This window comes from Nothobranchius furzeri, chromosome 8 (assembly GCF_043380555.1).
Source record: "Nothobranchius furzeri strain GRZ-AD chromosome 8, NfurGRZ-RIMD1, whole genome shotgun sequence".
NCBI lineage: Eukaryota > Metazoa > Chordata > Actinopteri > Cyprinodontiformes > Nothobranchiidae > Nothobranchius > Nothobranchius furzeri.
Genome location: NC_091748.1, coordinates 59,297,797 through 59,313,330, shown reverse-complemented (window position 1 = coordinate 59,313,330; position 15,534 = coordinate 59,297,797). Strand labels below are relative to the sequence as shown.

At 40.1% G+C, this 15,534-nt stretch overlaps 2 protein-coding genes across 2 annotated transcripts; one reads left to right on the top strand and one right to left on the bottom strand.

The window, feature by feature from the left end:
• Window positions 1–322: 322 nt before the first annotated feature.
• On the bottom strand, window positions 323–3,200 carry plaat1 (phospholipase A and acyltransferase 1). Its single transcript, XM_015970592.3, has 5 exons — window positions 3,059–3,200; window positions 2,349–2,398; window positions 1,630–1,768; window positions 625–893; window positions 323–515 (listed from the first exon to the last, which is right to left on the bottom strand). Exons 2-5 carry the CDS (start codon window positions 2,373–2,375, stop codon window positions 414–416), a joined length of 537 nt encoding a protein of 178 aa, XP_015826078.1. The 5' UTR covers window positions 2,376–2,398; window positions 3,059–3,200; the 3' UTR covers window positions 323–413.
• A 643-nt stretch (window positions 3,201–3,843) lies between these two features.
• On the top strand, window positions 3,844–15,269 carry mfn1b (mitofusin 1b). The gene is made up of 18 exons (XM_015970591.3): window positions 3,844–4,015; window positions 4,329–4,486; window positions 4,703–4,838; window positions 5,703–5,865; window positions 6,437–6,561; window positions 7,173–7,281; window positions 8,509–8,616; window positions 8,856–9,009; window positions 9,230–9,297; window positions 10,576–10,697; window positions 10,938–11,064; window positions 11,217–11,321; window positions 11,460–11,562; window positions 12,356–12,582; window positions 12,992–13,171; window positions 13,386–13,582; window positions 13,958–14,092; window positions 14,457–15,269. Exons 2-18 carry the CDS (start codon window positions 4,330–4,332, stop codon window positions 14,524–14,526), a joined length of 2,286 nt encoding a protein of 761 aa, XP_015826077.3. The 5' UTR covers window positions 3,844–4,015; window position 4,329; the 3' UTR covers window positions 14,527–15,269.
• The last annotated feature ends 265 nt before the right edge of the window (window positions 15,270–15,534 follow it).

Genomic DNA, 15,534 nt, shown 5'->3' with positions numbered 1-15,534 from the left:
ACTGACTGTTGAAAATAAGCGCTTTCTTAGCATAAAATGTGTCTTTAATCGCATATCAAATGGGATCAGAAAACAATTTTAATTGGCCCATAGACTCCCATTCATTATTTTGTAGTAGGGGACCCATGGAAGTAAAGTAGTAGAAAATAAAACAGTATTGTGTAAAGTTTGTTGAGTGAATTTGTTTTTTAATGTAACAGAAATTCCTATGTTAGAGTGTGCTCACACACACAGGATTTGGGATGTTCATGGGGTCTTATTAAATGAAGTCAGTATGAAAATTATACAAATATAATTCATAAAGTAACACAATCTTTTGTATGTGAAGTAGTTTTTATTGTATTTTTGCATGAATGGTCATGACATTCATGGGAATGTTGAGAGACAACAGCCTTCGTTGAATATCCCAGATTTCAGAAAGGCCTGTTTCTAGACCGCGTGTTGATCAGTCCCAAGACAGAGAAGGCACCGGCGGCTGCCGACACCAAACTGATGGCTCCAATGGCCCGTGAAGCCTGTAGAGACAGGGAGGACAGGACATGGGCCAAGGATTATTAAACAGGAACAGCTGAGGTCAACGCTCCGAGCACTCCAACAAGTGACAAAGGAAATGTGTGTTGAGACCTGCTCAGACACCCCCTCTCCATAGCGTAGAAGTGTAACAAAGTGTTCGCAGTTGCTCCCCAGCAAATCATAGGACACTTCCTGGTCAATGAGGACTTGAGCTCGCTGGATGATCTCACAGACAGGCAGCGGTGTGTGATTGTCATCATACTTGTTGTTGATACGGTACGAGTCATTTCCCACCACTTCCTTCAGAAGCTGCATTCGCACCACAGCCTTCCTGCTGAAAACGGACTTCACGCTGGACATGGCGGCTGCTTGGCTCTCATCTGTGGGAGGGGGAACATTTTTTAGAACATAAAGAAAAAGATTAGGATGTTTTGGTGTTTAAAAAAATAAAGACAACAATACGTAGGTAAAAGAAAACCAAAAACTAGGTAAAAGCGAAACAAAAAGTAGGTCAAAGAGAAACAAAAAACTAGATAAAAAGTCAATAAAATACTACTGACAATAATAAAATTCAATGTCCAAACAACTTTTTTGCAGCAGCATAAAGTATTAACAAGATATTTAGGGTAAAATCCAAAATTTACTGTAAAAATAACTCTAAATAACTCTCAAAATAACTGTGAAATCTACCTTTTAATGATAAATATTAATGTTCTCACTATCATATTTGTATTGACAGCTGGAGGAAATTAGGAGTTTTAATTAACTTCAGCGCATCGATAACCAACCTTTGTGAAGCTGAACGCTACTTCATGGATACTGAGCCATACAAAGGAGATTAATACAATACTGACATAGACCGGAGTTAAACTAACTTCATGTATAATAAACACATTTTATTGTTTTAAAGAAAATTGTAGTTTTTAAATCTATAATAACACATTTATGACTTTAAAAGATAGCAGCAGCTTTTTTTTTATAATTTATTAAAGACTTGCTGTGGTATTTGGAGAAAAGGCATGTGGACTCCAGTTCCTGGGGGCACCATGGTGCCCACGGGGAACAGGTTAGTGAACCCTGCTTTAGAGCAACTTTGGGTTTGCCATATCTACTGACCAACAGGAGTTAGGTTGACGATGTAACCATCTCCCAGGTAGAGAGCCCAGTGCTGATAGGCTGGTCTGAAAATCTCAATGAGGTCACCAGGCTGGGGGTCACCAGAGGTGTTAGGGGGGTCAGGGTCATTAGAGGCCATCTGACAGAGAGAGAGCAAGAAAAATAGTTAAAGTGACAGCTGTGTGTTCATTAACAAAATGTGTCTGACATTTACAAGTTACTAAAGGTGCATTAGGTAGAAATGAAGTAAAAATAACATCCTGTGGTAAATTTTGGTTACTCCAACCACTTTAAACAACTCTGGAGCTTTTTCCCAGCCGTCGTCAAATTACAAATATCAACGCTGCAGTATCAGCTCACAGGAGACATGGCAAAGCCACACTCATTGATGGTAAACAATAATAGGAAAATCCCTGCAGCCAGCTGGATATGAAATGCGTTTCAGTATGACCTTCCTTCCAAAACGACATTAGACTCTTGAGATTTTCACACTGTAAAATCCTCTCTATATGCTTACATACAGCACCTTTAAAATTACAAGAGTAAAAATCCTGAAAGGATAAACAGGCAAAGTAAATGTGTCATTGTAATTTATTTTTATTTAAAATTATGTTTATTTTAGGTTTGTGAAGCTGACAGCTGAGTTATAAATAACTTACATATTTAAATACACTTTCAATCAACACATGCTGAAGCTTTCAGGCCATCAGCTGACTTACAGTAGAGTTTCGTTGTTGATTATCCATCCCACATCATGCTTCCGCAAATTCTATAAGCAAAAGACAAACAGGTCTTTATGTCAACTTCAAAACTATGTTACAGAATGACACTGACTACTGACAGATCAGCAACTCTCAAATCAAGGGCTAAAAAGTTTCCAGTTTAATGTGTGGATTCAAAAGTGAGAAAAGATTAAAAAAAATTCTAAGAGAGCGCTAGATCGGAAGGTGCATAATGGTCAGCCATATACCTACACATGCATACAAAACACACAGACAATACACACACACAAGCTTCTGTGTCACCTTTGTTGCCACAATAGCAGCAACACAATGCAGAAACTGAAAGAAATTTGTTAGAATTCAGGTTATTTTCGTTCCTATTTTTTCTTGACAGATAAAATAAGTAAATGGTTGAAAGTTTTGTGACTTAGATGAATCCAGAGTTTAGTTTTGATCAAATTAAACTTAAGTGGCATGAAATTTATATGTGTCCAGGGGAGCTGTGAGTATGTCCATCCCATTATTAATGTATGAAAGCCACATTAAAAGCCATACATTATTGAATGAAACATAACTCTATCAGCAGCTGTTTTAACAACAAAAAACACACAATTATGTGGCAACTATTATGTATTAGTGATGTAAGAAATATGTAAACAACTGAGGTTATGAGCTGATTTCCACACAGAGTAAAAAAAAATACTTACTCAAACATCAGCAGTTTTTTCTTCCTCACCATTTTAATTCTCCATCGTAAATTTGCTCAAAACTTTTCAGAAAAATCCAAGAAGAAAAGAGAAGAACAGCAGTGATGGCAAGTTTTTGAGAGAACAACTAGGTGTTGAGTTTATCAGCGCTAAACAGGAGGCTGGAGTTAGTTCAGTGTTCACCGCTCAAAATGATTGTGGTTTCTGCCACAGCTGCCACGCACACACACATACACGCACGCACGCACACACACTCACACACACACTTAGTCAAGCCCTTTGTAAAGTGTCACAACATTAACTAAATCAATACAATGACAAATGACATATGTATTTAGTTAAGGATGCATGAAAAACAAATTTGGAATAGACACCCCTTTTTAATTGTAGATACCGGTTTATTCTAATTTTATTAAAACAAAAGCCGTCGTTTTCAAAATTACATACAGTTTGCATATAATGTTGGAAATAAAGTTTTGAATATCACTTTTACTTAGCAGTATTTTTGTTTGAATGAAGATATATTATTATCTTTCTGAATCTGAAAAAGTGCCACCTGTTTTTTAGATTGAATATAAAATTTGAATCACAGGTCATGTTTTCAGCAGGGTGGGGAAATAGCCTTACTTCATCAGTCATTTTTTTAAAGTTAGCACTTTGTTATTTTTAAAATAAATCTTTTTAACATAAAAACATGGAGATTTAATCTAATGGAAGAGCATCACATTAGAGTGTTGTTACAAGTATTGTCCAGGGCGTGACGATAGCGTGCCCTTTTGCCGTAATGCCAACCCGGTGTCTGACAACACGAAGAAGATGTAGTAACTTGCAGGTTACAAACAGAAGGTTAACCAGGCTGACAGCTGTTCTTTAACAAGTTGACGGCTCCTGAAGAGTCAGCACGGTTTAATATTATTTGTGTTATGTGAAGGGTACAGTGGTTTTACCAGGACTGTGGTAAGATAAAAACAACACTTTGTTCTAAAGCTAGCATAGACCGCGTTACGGCTACTGAACTAGCTTAACTTGCTTGCTTGAAAGCAGCTCGTAGCCGCTTATTAAATACGTAACCATTGTTTTCACTTTCTGAGAAAAGCTAAACATTTAAAGTGTCTTATTTATTTTTTCTATCTATTTTTCTTTCCTTCAGATGATTGTTGCGTCATTAGACAAAACCCTATAATATAGGTAGTCACAGTGAACCAGGGTTTATTTTCATAGACTGCTGTTAAAAACGTCGCTGTCCTGTTTTCTGTCCTTGTTGCCGCAGAATGAGCACCATGGCTTCAGCCCCTCCACTCAGGCGGACAGATTCCGCTTTTGGGGAGTTTTCTCCGCTTAAGCACTTTGTTGTCGCTAAGAAAAAGATCAGCGACGTGTTTGAACAACTTCTCAGCTACGTGAAGGAGACTTCAGAGTTTGTAGAAGGTAAGAAGGTGATTTTCCGTGTCAGTCGGTGCTTTTATAGTGAGGGCCTCGTTAAATGTGAATGATAAAACTGTTGTGTTTTTCCAGGCTTTTGTGTTTTGATTTTATTGTGCTTTTTTTTTTACGTCTAATGACATAAATGTGATTAATGTTGTCTGTGAAAGGCACTTCATATAGACTTACACTATCAGTGTGATTTGTTCTATGTGCTGACAGACATCCATGGGAACATAGCTTTGGGGAACATCGCTACAAAGGATCAGATGATGGAGATTCAGACGTATGCTGATAAACTCTCTGTTATAAAGGAGGTGCTAGCTCGCAGACACATGAAGGTGGCCTTTTTTGGCAGGTAAATCCATCATCATTTAACTGAAAATTGCACTCTTATGCATTCTTCATGCCTGATCTAAAAGTCAATGTAACTGAAAGTGCCCCTCCCTACTTGCTTTTGCTTTCACATTTATCCTGGTAACTCGACCTGTTACAGAAGCTTCCTGCATCACTTCTGTGCTCTTAAGATAATCTGTTTGCATTTTTATTGGTTATAATTACTGTATTTTTAAAAATAAAAGGTAAACCTTTTTAATATCACTGCTAGGATAAACATTACCTTTGAAGTCCAAGTCAGTTATATGTTTGCTCAAAGTGGTGCTGATAGCAACATTATTTTTTTCTGCTTGTTAAAGGTATGGATGTTTCTAAATTTCTGGAGGGATCCGTCCTCTCCACCTTTTGAAAAAAAAAATGCTCATGAGAACGCCCAGTTATCTCCGTACATACTCTGTTTACAAATAACTGCCGGCCTTGCAGCCAACTTTTTCTAGCAGTAATCTGAAGTGAATATCTCCAAATAGCATGCCAAACTTAAGCTTACCTGTTGAACAGAAAACTGCCAACAGATCAGAACCATGTACAAAGCAATGTTTGCTTTGTACATGCGCAGGAAGTGAAAACTACCCAGCAACAAGCTCTTACGGTGACGGCCTTGTGTGAATGGTTCACCAGAGGGAATGACAGTTATGCGGACCAATGGTTCAAATGATCCACCTTTAAGTTAAGCCATCCATTAGAATAAAGAAAGCCTCAGGGTTTTGCGTTAGAAAAGTTAAATTAACACTTTCCACATGTGCTATGAAACCAGAAACTAACACATGCCTGGTTCTACTGTTTTACACAAGTGTGCAGCTTCAGAGTGTGTTTTGTGTCCTGTTAGGACCAGTAACGGTAAAAGCACAGTGGTCAACGCCATGCTGAGGGATCGCGTGCTACCCAGTGGGATTGGCCACACCACCAACTGCTTCCTGAGTGTGGAGGGTACCGATAACGACAAGGCCTACCTCAAGACGGAGGGCTCTGAAGAGGAGAAGAGCATTAAGGTAAAACCACTTTAGCCTTTATTCTAGTGTCTGTCTGATTGTGTGTGTTATCTATAATCCATGTGCCAACATACGCCGATGCTTCTAAAAAAAACTTTGGGTGGTAAGATGCCTACCGCCTCCTAGTACTAAGTCTACTTTGTTATCTTCATGTGTTGGACCAAAGAAATTCTTACTGGTAAAAGAGTGAAACAAGCGGATAGTGAGTGTGTGAGCTGTGATGGTGTGTGGGATAAAAACCTGTCAGAAACTTTACTTTTCTTCTTCGTAACTTTTGTCTTAAAAAATAAACACCGTTTGCATGTTTTTATCAGCTGAAGTGAAGTGCACTTTAAAAAGTTACCTGTTGTTTATTCTTGTATTTTTAATAATCAGGTGTTCCTATTTAAGCATCATTAAGTGCCTAAAATATATGAATTATTACCTATTTACATTTGACCAGATTTGATACAAGAGAAACCTTTTATGTTCACAAAATAAAGTTAATTATGAATGATTTAATTGGTAATGAATGGTTTCAGTGTGTTTATTTGTAATAGGGTTACAGTAAACCTTGCTAATGCCTCTGCAGACTGTAAACCAGCTGGCTCACGCGCTTCACATGGATAAAAGTCTGGACGCCGGCTGTCTGGTCCGTGTCTTCTGGCCAAAAACGAAGTGCGCTTTGCTCCGAGATGATCTGGTCCTTGTCGACAGGTGATGAGAACACCCAAATATCACATCTGAAAAGAAAACCGGCTTTGATTTGTTAACTCATTCACTGCCAGCCGTTTCCTGATCACTAACGGCCTTCGCTGCCAGCGTTTCTCACCGTTTTTACTGTTTTTTTAAGAGTCACAGAACGTTGTGCGCTAGCATGATGTCGATGCCAAAGCAACTAAAACAAAGAGGAGACTCACCTCTTACATCAGGAAGAAGCCGCGTGTTTCGAGCGTTATCCATTCTTTCATAATCCGTTGTCCAATTGTGATCAGCAGATGCTTTTCCGGTTCGCGCCTCACTTTTTTTACAGGAACGGCCCAAAACGATCTCCTAACACATGGATGTGTTGCTTCCTGATCATGTGATCTGTGACGTATGTGGATGAAGATCGGCTTCAGGGCTGAGATGTTTGTTCTCTCAGCGCGGGGGCTCGTTCCGATGCTCAAACAGTAAAAAAATGCAAATGACGACTTTAGTCGTCATTGGCAGTGAATGAGTTAATGTTTTTTTTTATTGTTTTAGGGGGTGTGTTTTCAATGTCACTGGATTCTTATTGTTCTGAAACTCTCAAGTATTTGATGTCTTTGATCTTCTCCACTCACTAGTCCTGGAACTGATGTCACAACAGAGCTGGACAGCTGGATCGACAAGTTCTGCTTGGATGCTGACGTCTTTGTGCTGGTAGCAAATTCAGAGTCTACCCTCATGAACACGGTAATGACACGCAGGTACCTCTTGTTTGGTTTATGTAAATGTTGTCTGGGCTGGGCCTTGTTTTACCTCAGGGACTAAGCAGGGCACATAACTTTGACTTTTAGGTGCAGCTTATTGAATGATTGACTCCACATTGGAGCTGATTTTATTCATCAGATTTATCAGTTTTTTCATCGTGGTCATTTATCGTCATTTTCCCAATAATTTAATACATTTTTAAGACTTCTTTGTTGTTAGTACATATTTAAAAAGCAAATGTATTTGAGTTACTTGTATGAAGTGTTGAAAAACTACAACTTTTTCAGCATTTTCTAGTTCATTCTCAGGCCTTAATTGTCCCAGCAGAAATCATACCAGGTTATAAGTTGTCAGTCACATGTCATCACACGTGTGCTAGAGTCATAGGTATGTGTGCGTTATGCGCTGATCCAATTACAGCGTGGCTGCTGTGCTTCTCTTCAGACTGGCTCCACTCGTCTCTGTCTCATCTGGTTTTTGTACCGCGTGAAGCTAAACGGAGTCGCTCAGAGTTTCATCGTTGAGATGCAGCTCTTAAAGGGAAAGCAGAGTCACTTCCCTGTCTTTGATGTTCAGTGGAAATAAAGCTGTCATTTAGTTTTTACCAGAATATTGTCTGGCTTGTCCAAATTTGTTTATTTCCTAATTTATTTATCATCTCACTGCCACCAGTCAAGGCTGGCGGCCAAGGTGTGGTACAAGCTAAAGTGATGGACACTACACAGTAAAACTGGGATTAACAAAAGACCATGCTATAAGAAAAGGTCATGTGACACATCAAAACAAAATGTCACAACTCATTTAGTTTAGTAATATGCAAAAGGAAAGTTCTGTGATCAAACAGTTTCCTGTGTTAAACAGTATTAAACTTATTATGGTGGAGCAGTGGTGTCCGCCCTGTAATCGTAGAGTTGCAGGTTTGAGCCCTGCTCAGTCCGTTGCTGCTCCTGTGTCCTTGGGCAAGACACTCAACCCACCTTGCCTGCTGGTGGTGGTCGGAGGCACCGGTGGCGCCTGTGCTCGGCAGCATCACCTGTCAGTGCACCCCAGGGCAGCTGTGGCTACAATGTAGCTCATCACAACCAGGGTGTGAATGTGTGTGTGAATGGGGGGGGGGGGGTCCTAGATCTCTAGAGGTGCTGTATCAAATACATTTACCACTTATTTCACTGGTTAGAACTTTCTGAAAACAGGTCTCTTTTCTTCCAGGAAAAACACTTTTTCCACAAAGTAAACGAGCGTCTCTCAAAGCCAAACATCTTCATCCTCAACAACCGCTGGGACGCCTCGGCAAACGAGCCAGAGTACATGGAGGATGTGAGTCAACACTTGCTGTAATAGTCTCACGTCAGCAACATTACTGAAAATTATTAGAAATGAAACCAAAAGACCAAATATAAACAAAACCACAAATTTTCTCTTCTATCTTTTGAGGAGACTGAATTGGCGACTGATAGAAATCTTTCTGAGGACTTGTTTTAAACTTTTTAAACATTAATTCTTTTGTAATGACGAGCTGGAAAATCATCCATGGAATAAAAACTCTCTCTTTGCAGGTGAGGAAGCAGCACACAGACCGCTGTGTGAACTTTCTGGTGGACGAGCTAAAAGTTGTCGAGCGTGATCAGGCGCCCAATCGCATCTTCTTTGTGTCTGCAAAGGAGGTTCTGAACTCCCGAATGCAGCGCGCTCAGGGCATGCCTGAAACAGGTGGGTGTGGATGTTAAACAATGAAGTTAACATGATGTTTGTGTGTCTGGTGTCTTCTGTACTGACAACATTTGTTAAAGTAAGCAAACGGTATTTATTATGTAAAATATGATATCTGACGCAAGAATTAGAAAATAACTTGCAGGATTAAAACGAGGTGGGTTTTTTGTTTCACATATAGAGTTTTGGTTTCTGCGATCAGTTTGATTTTATCCACCAGGTGGAGCTTTGGCTGAAGGATTCCAGGAGAGACTGAAGGAGTTCCAGAGTTTTGAAAGAAGGTTTGAGGTATGAAGTCACCGGTCTAGCGTGTGATATGATGATGTAGCAGTAGTAGAAGGTTTGACTTGTAAATGACACACGACTTCCAATAAAACTTTCAGGCCCTGAGGTCTGAAGAATACATTTCTAAAGAGCAGTTTAACATCAGTTTGATAGAGAAAATGTTTCATTTCTTGCTTTTGCCTCTGCAACCACTCTCATCTGATGGAAGGTTATTGTGACGTAAACCGTAACCTCTGACCGTCCGCAACAGCCCATAACCGGTTTTGATCAGGTCCTAAAGGTTCAGGCTGACTTCCACAGAGCTCTCTAGACCCACCGTGCCTCTTCATCAACCTGCGTCTTCATTGCTGAAGTCTAGATTCACTCTGGTGGGGACATCCATTTGTTTTCATTTAAACTTTGATTTTATTCTCTCTGTGTTCAGTTTTGAGTTTTTACATTCCCGTATTTTGTTCAGCATTATTGAGACGTTTTGCTTTTGGCCTTGACGAGCTGAACTGGCCTTGTTTTAGTCATGGCTGATTGACTCCGAACTGGTCAAAGGAAGCCTAAACTGCTGTCCAGTGGGATGATGTAAGGACTCGCTTGTCTCTGGTTCTGATCCGTATCAGTTCCTTTGTTTTGGTGTCTTCAACAGCCTCTGGAGACTTAGAAGGGAGGATACTTCAGGCTTTGTTTATGTAAATACTCAGCCAAGTTCACCTTTTCTTGTTTCTTCTTTAAGCAGCGACTAAGATCAGATCAGGTTTAGAGTCTAAGTGAACAAAATGTTTTTTATCAGATCAAATTAGGCTAAACTTCACTGCTAAGAGTTAAAACAATTTAGATAAAAGTCGACAATCATAGTTTCATCTGAAAAATGTTCACATAGGCTTTGTGTGGATTATCTCAGTTGTTTATTAAAGTAGTGGTTAATGAGACGTAATGGTCTTTAAGTTATGAGGGTGTCACAAACAGGACTTTTCAGGATCAGTGTGCCCCCCAAGACACAACCTTCTTACTTTTGTTGCATCTTTTCATTTCTTTCCTGTTTTTGTTGATTATTCTCATTTCTAACCCAACACACAGCTGTGACCATAGTACTCTGGGCTGTGGGATACAAGGTACACGCTCTGCTGCTGTCATTTACAAACCTGTGTTTCCATTTCTGTTCTTTTCCTTTAAGTCAGAAGTAGCAGGTGTCTATCTTGTTCTGTGTTCGTCCCCACGCGGCGTGCAAACTCACGCACGCTGTCCAGCAACCGAAACCGTCACAGTAACGTGTGTGTTATGGCCTCGCAGGAGTGTATCTCGCAGTCAGCAGTGAAAACAAAGTTTGAGCAGCACACTATCAGGGCCAAGCAGATCTCAGAACAAGTCAAGACCATCATGGATGCCATCAACATTGATGCGGCGGAGAAGCGGTGAGCATTCTTCCTGCACGCGTTTCTTTTATCTCTGGGATATTTGTTGTTGATCTGGTACAAGAAGTTTTACCGATAGATAAACTTAAATAATCTTGTTTATTTTTTTAAAATAATTTTAGATTAGAAGCACAGAAACTAGAATAAAATACCAATAATATGATCACGTTGGTGATTTGTGACTCGTTCAGCTTCTAGTTTTTTTGACAGTTGTGTGGTGTTTGTGGGATGGGCTTACAGAGTAGCAGCGCTGGAGGACAGGGAGTATCAGAAAGACCGTCTGGAGTTTGTTAAGAACCAGCTCAACCTTCTAATTGATGACATTAAGAAGAAGATCAAAGCCATCAGTGAGGATGTGGAGTCCAAGGTAACGGATGAAAGCATCTCTATGGGACCAGCCTGCACAAACTTCTGATTTTTATGTCTGGAAGAGAGGATTTCCTATCAGAACAGAGTAGTCATTAATTCTAAACACTAGACTGATTCTGGATGTGCTGCTGGTTTTGATCCTGAATCTAGGTGTCTGTTGCCATGGGAGACGAGATCAGCCGTCTTCACGTGATCGTTGACGAGTTTCACACTGATTTCCATCCTTCACCTCATGTCCTGAAGATCTACAAGTCTGTGAGTAAATCACTAACCCAAACCCCTTTTGCCCACTTTTAGAATATTAACTTAAATGCTGTGAAAAGTCTTATTTTGACTTCTGTTACAGCAGTTGAGGGAAGTATGGAAGGGTTGTTTATTTTCTGATGTTGGCAGGAGCTGCTGTCTCACGTGGAGGAAGGGATGGGAAAGAACCTGGCTTTCCGCTGCTCCAGCGCCATCAACGCCTCTGTCCAGTCCTCTCAGAATTACATGATAGGTAACAGAACATAAACATAACAAGTATCCAGAATGAATCTTAAAGAGACCATGTGTAGTTTTTATTGTTAATCTCTGGAAACATTTTTCAAAATGTTGAAAATCATTGGCAGCTTTGTAACATATAACCATAAAAATCAGGTACAAATAAATGGGAGTGGGTCTAAAGTTTCTGGGCGACGCCATATTAGAAACCATGTTTCCTTCTATGGTAGCCTGTGAGGACAAAACACATTTACTTATTTGTAACAAACGGTTACAAAACTTTTACCGTTCATAATCGTCGTTTTACACATTCTCCGGTCAAGTCCTTTGTACCCGGTCGAAAAAACTACTTCTTCCTGCTTTTCATGCTTTTTCATGAGCTAAGAGGAATATACGGCTGTGCCAGTGAGATGAAGTCACCGGAGCATGGGTGATGAGCTCTGCAGAAGCGGAGCGAGTCAGGCACAAATACAAGACAGAAAGTACCAGAAAATATTCGAGGGCATGAACAATCTCGTGTTGGTTACATTGTTTGTGTGTCGCCATTTTGAGAATGTAATATGGCTGTGCTGAGGATGCATGAACATTCAGGGCTCTCCGTCCTCTGCTCAAATGAAGTCCCAGTATGCTGAGAGTCCGTATAAATAATGTAATCTAGGGCTTCCAGGGAAGCCCTTCACTCTTTTTGGGGACCCAGGATTACCGTAGCTCTCCCGTAATTTGAACCCTGGCTTTACATGAAAGCTGTTTTAAATCCCAAACCAACCGCTCTTTGACTTGTGTTGATTTTTCTATTTCTCACTCTTCAGAGAGCATGCTGCCTCTGCTTCCCTCTGCGGCCCAGAGCCAAGTCTCCATGCTGGTTCCTAACAGAACCTTTGACCTGAGCTACGACCTAAACTGCGCCACCATCTGCAGCGACTTCCAGGAAAACATCGAGTTCCAGTTCTCTTTGGGCTGGAAGTGTTTAGTCCACCGGTACCTGGGATCCGTTAACGCACAGAAGGCTCTCACTCTGGTGAACAAGAACTTCCAGGTGACATTTCTGATGTAACATGTAATGTCTGATTCAAAAGCTTCTTGTTTTATTTTAAAAAAAATTACTTGTTGTTGCAGACGTCTCAAGTTTCAGCATTCAACAAATGCTGCTAATTTCACCGTTCAGCTATTTGTAAAAAAGTAACCATTAAACTAGTCCTACTCCGATAACGGGTGTTTAAACATTTCAGCTGTCCAGTTTTTTAAACTATGTTCAGAGATTTCAGTTTTCTGCATTCTTTTTGGGCATTATTACACTTGTTGGTGATTTTTGCTTCTAAAATACATTCAGCTCAGTTTTACAGTTTTGCATGATTTCGGTTTCAGTTCTGTTATTCAGCAGCCAGTTTCAGCATCCAGCATTCAATTTATCTAGTTTTATTTAAAAAATATATCTCTTGTTGCAGACGTCTCAGCCAGCACTGCCTATGGCCCAAACACCTTCATCAGGGCCCCCGTCCATTGCAGCACCACCTAACAATGAGAGAGCCCTCATGACCCAGGAAGATCTGATGGTAGCCATGGCAACCAACGTGGCATCTCTCACTTCTCGTGCTTCAATGACCGTAATTGTTGTTGGAGGAGTGGTATGTACTTCCAGACATGTTTATACTTGCAGCACACATGTTTCTCTGAGAGGATCGTCCTGGTTTTGGTGCAGCGAAATGGGCCGAAACCACAATTCCACCAATAAGATCCTGAAATAGAGAGATCAGAAACTTTCAAACATTTTAATTGGCACAGAAATGTTCCCTTGAAGTGGTTTTCCTAAGGTGTTGCTCAATTTTGTTTTCTATTGAGGTGTGGAAAACCGTTGGCTGGAGGCTCATTGTCCTGTCGGCATCCCTCTATGGCCTGCTGTACCTGTACGAGAGACTCACCTGGACAACAAAAGCAAAGGAACGTGCTCTGAAACGACAGTTTGTGGACTACGCCACAGAGAAACTGCAGCTCATCGTCAGCTTTACTAGTGCAAACTGCAGTCATCAAGTCCAACAGTGAGTCCTGAATGTACTTAAGCGGCAGGTCAAGCTCATCTAACGTAGTTTTGTTTTTGCTGTGATGCATCTTAGATTTTCGCCATCCGTGGTCATTTTGCCATTATAAGTGAATATAAATTCCAAAACGTACCAAAATTAAAGTGCTTTTGGAAACCAGTAAGATATCAAAAAGCTAAATCAGATGTTAATAGCTGAATGTCTTAGTGTCACATTCTTGTGGACACGGTTTGAATTGATTCTTTTGCTTTTTTCTTCCCTTGTTACATTCCTGATTTGCAAACTTGTCCAATCCCTCACACACACACACACACACACACACACACACACTCTCTGTATCTGGGTGGTGTGACACCGTGCTCTCCGTGTTTCCAGGGAGATGGCCACAACCTTTGCTCGGCTCTGTCAGCAGGTGGACCAGACGCAGAAGGAGCTAGAGGCAGACATCCTTCAGCTGACAACCAAGATAGATCAGCTGGAGAAAGTCCAGATGCACTCAAAGAGCCTGAGGTGAGTCTGGTCCTGTTGCTCATTCAAAGGAAGAAGTGGGTGTCTGTCAGAATCCCCGATGATATAATGCAGCGGTGAGAAACTCTGGTCCTGGAGGTCTGCTAACTAGCATGTTTTAGTTGTGTCTCTGCTCCAACACACTTGATTCACTTGTTCAGCAGCTCATCAGGCTCTGAAGTCCTGATAACCACCTGTTGACTAGAATCAGCTGTGTTGAAACGGGACAGCTGAGGACCAAGACTACCACTACTGATATGAGACATAATTTCCACTGGAATATTGGCACACCTGAATGAAAACACCCACAAATTCAAACCAGGGATAAAATTGGATCAAATGAGCTGTGCTTCTATTTCCTGTGCAGACATAAAGCCACAGAGCTGGAGAAACAGTTGGAAGAATTTACAAACCAATACCTGCAGCCTCAGCAGTGAAACTGCTCCTCTTCACCGCTCTGAAGTTTGGATCTTATGAAGCCGCCCCAGAACACCACCAGCCTGTAGATGCTGGTCCTGAAATCTGTAAATCAGATGATCAGCCATGTGTAATGTGTTTAATGAAACGTGAGGCCCTTTAGTTAACAAAACTGCATTCTTCTTCCCTTTGTTAAAATTTGTAAAAGCTTTTTATTTTTTGCTTTTACATGCGTTACTTTTCCAGAAACACACAGTGCTTACCTCTCTTTCCCAGTCAAAGCAGGAGCAGCAGTGGAACTGTAAAACAGCCACAAGAGGGCGACTGGTTCCTGGTCAAAAGGCTGCAGGTGGCTGTAGTTTGACACTAAATTTGCTGTGACTTCAAATGTGTATATGCCTTTTATAAAAACACCTTTTGGTTGAGTGAATTAAGTGTTTCTCTAAGAATACGGATATTATTTTTGCTCAGACATGATCATTTCTATGTTAAAGGAAAGAATATAAGAAACTTTACTGCAAGGAATCATTCATATAGAAGGGAATGCACGTCTTCAGAATACTGTAGTTTGTTCTATTTTCTAACAATCCAAACTGTAAAGTTGACAGACTGAAAATCTTTAGACTTTTATAATACTCTTATTTTATTTATAAATAGAATTAACTGGCATTTACATCATATTTCATTTCATAATCCTTTTGTTTTTTAATGTGTGGAAATGCATCAGCATCTACCAGATTGTATTAAACAAAATTTTCTTAAACTCTTGTTCTGTTTTTATTACAGCAACATGTCCCACAGGACACAATTTAACCAGGAACAAGTCATTTATGCGTCTTCGTGCTTGTGTAGTAAATGGGATGATTTCTATTTAAGTGAAAATTTTCCTCGTAAATGTGTTGTAGAAAGTCATGTTTTTATGTATTAATTTACCACTGGAAGGAAACTTAAAATGTTTCAAATGCTCCATGATTTTTTTTCTTTTAGATCTAGAACATCTCTTGAAATGTATAAGTAAACAAAGCTTT

Excerpts from the sequence above, each read along its gene's own strand:
- plaat1 (XM_015970592.3), bottom strand. The coding sequence starts at position 2,375 with ATGGATAATCAACAACGAAACTCTACT. Across the intron at positions 1,769-2,348 it reads ATCAACAACGAAACTCTACT|ATGGCCTCTAATGACCCTGA; the intron begins GTAAGTCAGCTG and ends TCTCTCTGTCAG. Across the intron at positions 894-1,629 it reads CGTCAACCTAACTCCTGTTG|ATGAGAGCCAAGCAGCCGCC; the intron begins GTCAGTAGATAT and ends CCCCTCCCACAG.
- mfn1b (XM_015970591.3), top strand. The coding sequence starts at position 4,330 with ATGAGCACCATGGCTTCAGCCCCTCCACTCAGGCGGACAGATTCCGCT. Across the intron at positions 6,562-7,172 it reads GATCTGGTCCTTGTCGACAG|TCCTGGAACTGATGTCACAA; the intron begins GTGATGAGAACA and ends TCCACTCACTAG. Across the intron at positions 12,583-12,991 it reads TGGTGAACAAGAACTTCCAG|ACGTCTCAGCCAGCACTGCC; the intron begins GTGACATTTCTG and ends CTCTTGTTGCAG.